The sequence below is a fragment of the Eretmochelys imbricata genome, chromosome 6 (genome assembly GCF_965152235.1).
Source record: "Eretmochelys imbricata isolate rEreImb1 chromosome 6, rEreImb1.hap1, whole genome shotgun sequence".
Taxonomy (NCBI): Eukaryota; Metazoa; Chordata; order Testudines; family Cheloniidae; genus Eretmochelys; species Eretmochelys imbricata.
This window is the reverse complement of record NC_135577.1, coordinates 3,714,253-3,721,982: the sequence shown is the minus strand read 5'-3', so window position 1 is coordinate 3,721,982 and position 7,730 is coordinate 3,714,253. Positions and strand designations below refer to the sequence as shown.

Here is a 7,730-nt window from a genome sequence, read left to right as displayed (position 1 = left end):
CACAAGCCTCTGGTATTTTAGAGCTCTCAGACATGCTGCGGGCGTGCCAGAACATCGGCACACAAGCCCACAAGGCTGGAGTTCTGGCTGCCGCCCTCAGAAAAACTGGGAAGGAGGGGAAGCGCTGTTACCGCTGTGGTACGTAGGGTCATTTTCAGCGGGAGTGCCCCTCATCTAAGGCACCAGCCCAACCCTCAAAGAAGTGCCCCAAGTGTGGGAAAGGTTATCACTGGGCTAATCAGTGTCGTAGCGGGTCGGGAAACCGCGTGACGGGTCCCCCCCGAACCCAGGGCCAAACGGGGGTGTTTCCTACTCAGACAATCGCTCCTCTGCCTTGGAATCCGTAGACTCTATGAGGGCAGCGACTGCTGGAAGTGCAGGGCTTGATTTGATCATGCAGGAGGACACTGACTTTCGGCTGCCAGGGGAGGTCTGTGCCATACCTACACAGGTGACAGGACCTCTCCCTGCCGGCTTTGTGGGTCTTGTTCTCCCTCGCTCACATGCTGGGAAACAGGGCTTTTTTGTCATTCCAGGGGTCATTGATGCTGATTACACTGGCATTATTAAGGTTCAGGTGTGGACTCATCTTCCACAGTCGCTCCCGCGTGGACGGTCAATTGCACAATTGATTTTAGTCCCCTATCAGGTGCCAGCTGCCGAGGATCGAACTCGGGGCGGAGGCGGCTTTGGATCCACGTTGTCTCACTCGCCATCTCACAGCGCGTCTTCTCCACTTGTTGCTCTGACAATGTCAGTCCGCCCCTCGAAACCTCAGTTAACACTTCTCTTAAATGATGTTCCTTTTACAGGGCTGGTGGACACTGGAGCTGACGTTACAGTGATTCGTGATCTGGAGTGGCCGGTTAATTGGCCTACGGTTCCTTCTAAAGAATTGTGGGGGATCGGGGGTAGTAAACCCGGGCGTCAAAGTTTGTCTTGGGTCACGGTCTCTAAACCGGGAGGCCGCACCCTTGCTACTATCCGCCCTTTTGTACTCCCTGTCCACCTCAATATTTGGGGCCGTGATTTACTTACAAAGTTAGACACCACCCTCGATATTAACATCTGATGGCCCAAAACCGTCCCTCACCCACCGTGCCCTCCGCCTTACCCTTGGTATGGCAATCCTTACAGCCCGTGTAAATTGACCAGTGGCCCCTCCCTCTAAAAGCTAAAAGCACTTCATTCGCTTGTGCAGCAGCATTTGCAAGCACAGCGACTGGAGAGCTCCACCAGTCCCTGGAACACCCCGGTGTTTGTTTTTTAGAAAAAATCGGGTGCTTGGCGGCTGTTACATGATTTAAGGGAAATAAATAAACGCATTCAACCTATGGGCACCTTGCAATTTGGCTCGCCAAATCCAAATTTAATTCCTCAAACCGATCAATTTTGTGTGTTAGATTTAAAAGATTGTTTTTTTTTACCATCCCCCTTTGCCCTCAGAATTAGCTGCTGTTATTTTGGCCTGTCAATGTTTTGCTGTTTGACCCTTTAATTTAATTGTGGATACCCATTATGTTTATTAGGTAATTGATCATTTACCCCTTGCCCTCATTACCCCTCAGGTTGATGCAGACCTCCTTCGCCTGTTTTTGTTTTTGCAGCACCCTTTTGCCACTTGTCATTTCCCTTACTTTGTTGCTCATATTTGCAGTCATACCCCTCTGCCTGGGCCACTCACTGAGGGCACTGCACGCGCCGGTCGCGCGTTGCGTGGTCAGGTAAATTCCCTTTTTTCTGACCCCATTGAAAGCATCAGTCTGCCTCTGTTTTGGCCCGGCAGTTTCACATTCCTGCTGATTATGCACGTTCCATTGTTCGTTCCTGCCCCCACTGTGCTGCTGCTGCTCCTACTTTCTCTTATGCCGTTAACCCCCGAGGTACTGCAGCAAATCAGCTGTGGCAAATGGATGTTACTCATGTGCCACAATTCCGCCCCTATTCATTTTTACATGTTTCCGTTGATACTTATTCAGGCTTCCTTTGGGCAACCCCACAACGTGGGGAAGCCACTAACAAAGTTATTCACCATTTGCTGGCCTGCTTTTCTGTTATGGGTCGCCCTTGCCAAATTAAAATAGATAATGCCCCAGCCTACTGCTCTGCAGCCCTCTCCACCTTTTGTGCCCGCTGGGACGTCCGTCTTAAACACGGAATCCCTTATAATTCCACGGGCCAAGTCATTGTTGAATGTGCCCATCGCACACTAAAAACCTTGCTAGATAAACAATTAAAACAAGGGGAGCTGTGTCTCCAAACCTTAGGAGACATTCAACAACAAATGTATATCCTCTTGTTTACTTTAAATAATTTAACACTGAATGCAGATCAGCAGACCCCTGCGGATCGGCATTTTCACAAATCTGAGGTACTGGAAAGACCGCGTGTCTTTTACCGTCAGCTGCCCGATCCACAGTGGCTGGGCCCAGCACCTCTAATCACTTGGGGTCAGGGATATGCTGCTGTGTCTCTCCCTGCAGGACTGTTGTGGGTTCCAGCCCGGTGCATGCGACCGGCACTTAAACAACATGGCATGGCACCAGGGGCTGTCGAATCCCATACCAGAGTTTCAGCTGACCTTGGAGGAGACCGCGTTGCCCCCCGAGTCGACAACGGCGGGACGGAAACGGAGGAGGCGTAGCGTCCCAAGCCAGCCCGTGACATGGGGAGCAGTAAAAGCATTGGTCGCCACGGCTCAATGAAAACTGGCAGCAGATCAGCAGCCAGAAACTCCTAAGACTTTGTTTGTGGCGATTCTCGCCCAAATCACTGCTAATTCTGTGATGATTGTGTGCCTTTTGTGCCTGCTATTTCCTGTAGGGGTTGGCTCGGAAGCACCTCCCCCGTTACAAGCCCAAATGACATATAACATATGGGAAAGATTGGCTTCAATAGCAAATGTCACCCACTTTTGTCTGTCTAATTCTGTAGCAGCCGGAGATTTGTTACGTACATGCCTTATTCCAGTATGTCATCACCCTGAGGAGATGGAGAATAAGACACTGTTCTCTGCTTATGCGAATCTTTCCTCCCAGTACTCTAGCATGGCTAATTGGGGCCCGGCCAACTATACTCTGCCTCACACGGCTATATCCCTCCACACACCGTACCCGGCCGGGGCTCACAATGTCACCTGTGCGCGTGTAGTTAACTGCACTAGTACAAAGGTGCCCTTGGGCTGTCGAAAAATTTCTCAACTCCTTTTAAATTGTTCCCATGCTGTTAATGTTTCATATAATTATGGCCATATCATCCTACCATCAGGATGGGTTTTTACTTGCGGTTCACGCACCTTTAATTATATTCCTGTAAATTTAAGTGATGGCACCCTTTGCTGTCTTAGTACAATGACACTTATATTGCCTTTTGCTGGTTACAATTGTAGTAAAAGAAGTGTACCCCTTTTAGATGATTATATTGCAGATGTTGAGCTTTTTGGTTATTCTGTGTTTGCAATTATTGGGCTTATTTTTTGCTGCTGCTGTGTACAATGTATTCCTTCCTTGTTAAGATTTTGTAAAATTTTGCCCTGGAAAGCTCCCTAGGTTATGTCCTTGTCTGTCTGGGAGTTAAATAGCATGACAAAACAAATTGGCGGCTACCATTGAGATGGCCAACTATCAATAAACAAAAAAAGGGGAGATGAAGGGTTAATGTCTAGCTATTCCACCTGGAAGCAGGCGGGGCACACCCTGACTGTTTCCTAGGAGCAATGCACACATTGCTCTATCCAAGGACAAGGGCTAGATATGAACCCTGAGAACTTGATTGTTTGGACAGCAACTGTGGGAGGTTTCTTTAGCCTGGGCTCAAGGCCTGAGAACCAGGATTGTAGTAGATAGAGGATGGTAACTAAGCATATGAATTAACGTCATACATTCCTTTGTGTAGCAGTGTGTAATGCTTAGGGGGAGAAATATAATAAAAGGAGAAGGTGGAAGGCGGGGCAGAACAGCCCATCTCCGCTGACCAGCCTGCTTGCTTGCATAAAGCTGTGCTCTGTCTCATCACTGAACCGCAACACCTTACCCTAAATAAGGAAACAGAAAATAACAAATTTGTTACCACTTTGTGTGTTCTCCACCCACCACACCCAAAATTCACTTAAAATCACAACCAGTGTCTCAAAGTAATCAGCTCTGCACAGATCCTGCTCCACAGGAGCTTAGATACTCTCTCTCTCTTCTGGGTGGAAACCCCTTCACCCAGAAGAGAGAAGGGGTACAACGTCACACTCTGTTTGCAAGATATCCTATGACATCTCTCTCTCTGACTCTGCCTCCCCATTGATTTACTGCATTGGAATGGATAAAGGAAGCACTTTGAACATGTATTAATAACATGATACAGTGCTATCTTATAACGCCACTTACATGATCAAAAATATTGTATTAATATTTGTGATGAGAGGATGACTATTTCTAGTTGACTCATGGATTTATTTAACATCTTAAAGCTGAGCTCTGTGTGCAGATAGCAGGCATGCAAGAGGGATAGTTTTGTGAACTGCAGAAGTCCGGAGCATACTGTGGTCTCATCCTGAGCTCCCCTGGTCACCATGTGGTCTCCATCAGGCAAAAATGAGTGAAACTATCTTTCCTATTTTGGAGAGTAAGCTATCAAAGGAAGGACATAGGATACCATGGTGATTGGGATGCCATTAATAGCTCAATAATCTGGAATACTCTTATGTATCTTAGAGGTTTACATTGCACCTGCTGAGGCCAGGACAATGAGGTGAATCTGAAACCAGGAAAAGCTGTGAAGATATCAGCTATGTCTACAAATAATTAGTACGTTTCACCTGTATCTAACTTTCTGTCCCGTTGATTGCAAATGTGTTGCTAAGTCTGGTTGAAAATTTTTCTTGAGAAGTTTTTCTGATGGGAAATTTGATTTTCAATTCAATTAAATCCATCAAAAAAGTCAAACTTTCCTCCTCCCTAAACCATGGCTGTGGGACTCTGGTGATGTTCCAAGGCAGTTCAGCAAGAGGAGAGACCATCATGCATCATGGAGGATGTATTCCAGACTGGGAGCCTGGCCCACGGAAGAGATTGGTGGTGTGTGGTACCTGAGGCACCCGCGTGGTATTTCTGAGTCGAAATATGAAGTTTTTATCTAAAAGATTTTGGTCTCCAGAAAAAAAACCCAACCCTTTGTGTATCACTTCTACTCAGTACCCAGCTGTCACTGAAAACAGCAGGATGAAATATACCCCAAGCCTCATACTCTGTAACTCTGGTAGAAATTGCATCATTTAATAACACAGTAAGAAAGAGTAGGACAAATTAATCCCCGGGGCACCAATTACACTGAGGGTGGCTTTGGTTCACTGAATGCATTAATTAGGTTTTGTGTTTCTCTGAGCTCATATATTCCCAGTTGCTTCAGGAACCATGTCCCATAGATCACACATCTCAGTATAAAACTTCCCAAATGCTCCAAACTCGCAGTTTCTGTTGATGGGGAAACGCCGCCACATCTCTCTCTCTCTTCTCAGCAGGTACATGCTATTGTCCTGAATTACATGCACGCACACACATGCAGACACCATGATGATCAGCAGGTATTAAATTCAAGATGTCCAGCACTAAAACTCTCAGCCAGAACTCCTACCCCTTCAGCTAAAGGGGCGACCTCCTTGGTTGGAAAAAAATAGACAATTACATAGTTACTGAAGCCAGGGCTTTCCATTATGTCTCCGGGTTTTCATACAGGCTAAAGTAAATGGCAAAAAGCTGAATTAGCACAGTTGGCAACTTTACCCCAAGTGGACATGCCAAGCCTAAGAGCTCAGCTTGCCAAAAGAGGGTGGAAAGATTGGCACTCCTTTACTCTCACACCTTGTTTAACTAAGGAATAATCTCTTCAGACTGATTCTCTCACAACAGAGTCACAAGTCACAGTTTTCTGTTCGGAGTAGTGAACTGGAGTGTTTCTGTGTGGGACATGATTAACCTTCATGTCATTGTGTTTGCAGAGCGTGTGCATTTTATTGAACACCTGGAATGACCAGCTGTGAACATCTGGCTCTGTGGACCAAGCCCTTCCCTGAGCAGGTACTGATGTCCATTGAGAAACTGATCTCCATTTATCTTCACTTACTTCATTACAAAGAAGGGACAGGTTTTCCGCACCATCCACATGCCCACATCTCTGTCGCAGCCTGATCTCTGTTCAGAGGAGATGGAAGAGGGAAATCACTCGGAGGTGACTGAATTCATTCTTTCAGGACTGACAGATCATCCACAGCTGCAGGTTCCTCTGTTTGGGGTGTTCCTACTGATTTATGGGATCACCCTGGTGGGGAATGGGGGAATGATCTTGTTAATCACAATTGATCCCCGACTCCACACCCCCATGTACTTTTTCCTCAGGAATTTGTCTTTCTGTGACCTCTGCATTTCCTTGATAATTTCCCCTAAGATGCTGCAGAATTTCTTAGCCGAGAGGAAAAGCATTTCTTTCACTGCCTGTGCTGTGCAAATGCATCTCTCTATCATTTTTGGAGATGTTGAGTGCCTCTTGCTGGCTGTGATGGCGTATGACCGTTATGTGGCCATCTGTAACCCGCTGCTCTATACGGTCACCATGTCCAGACAGCTTTGTAAACAGCTGGTGGCTGGGGTGTACACTGTGGGGGTTTTGGATTCAATGATATACACGTGTTGTACATTTCAGATGTCATTCTGCAGCTCCAACATCATCAATCATTTTTTCTGTGATGTCCTCCCACTGTTGGCGCTCTCCTGCTCTGACACCCGCATCAATGAGATTGTGGTGTTTGCTTTCATGAGCTGCATTACAGTGAGCAGCTTTCTGACTGTCCTCCTCTCCTATGTCTATATCATCTCCACCATCCTTCAGATCTGCTCTGCCAAAGGCAGGCGCAAAGCCTTCTCCACCTGCACTTTCCACTTAACAGCTGTGGTCCTGTTTTTTGGAACCTTCTTCTTCATGTATTTACGTCCCACCACCAGGTATCCCACGGACAGAGACAAAGTGACCTCAGTGTTCTACACATTGGTGATTCCCATGTTGAACCCCCTCATCTACAGCCTGAGGAACACGGAGGTGAAGGACGCCTTGAGGAAAGCAATGAATAAATGCCTAACCAATTCTTGAATCTGTTTAACTCTGTATTGGTTTAATGGTGGGGATTGGAAACAGGTGAATTCAATTCACAGTCCATTACAAACGAATTTTGCAGAGCCCCTGGCAGTATTATCCTTTTTGTATTGTTATTATTATTAATTTGTTTGTATTCCAAGAAGGTCTGCAGGCCCCAACTGAGATCAGTTGAGAAAGCCTGAGGAAGATTCACAGGTCCAGAAAGAGAGAATGATTTTATAAGCTTGTGGCTAGAGGCATCCACGGAGAGGGAGATGTTGAACTTCACATCTCAGGACATTGGGTGGCAGTTCCAAAGGGGTTTCTGTGACCCAAACCATCACACAGTGTTCAGGAATAAAAGTGCAAAACAGTGTGTGTGTGGGTGGGGGAGAATTGAGGGGGAGGGGGATGACAGCACAAGAAGAGAGGGACTTCAATTGCACGAAAGGTGGTTTAGGTTGGACATTAGGAAAAACATCCCAACAGTGAGGGTGGCTAAGCACTGGAATAATTTACCCAGTAAGGTTATGTAAACTCCACCACTGGAGATTTTTAGGAGCAGGTTAGACAAACACCTGTCAGGGATTGTCAAGTTAATACTCAGTTGTGCT

The 7,730-nt window shown here is 46.5% G+C and overlaps 1 protein-coding gene across 1 annotated transcript; it reads left to right on the top strand.

The window, feature by feature from the left end:
- The first annotated feature begins 6,192 nt into the window (after positions 1 to 6,192).
- LOC144266626 (olfactory receptor 5G9-like) lies at positions 6,193 to 7,131 on the top strand. Its single transcript, XM_077820069.1, has one exon. The coding sequence runs from the start codon at positions 6,193 to 6,195 to the stop codon at positions 7,129 to 7,131; it is 939 nt and encodes a 312-aa protein (XP_077676195.1).
- The last annotated feature ends 599 nt before the right edge of the window (positions 7,132 to 7,730 follow it).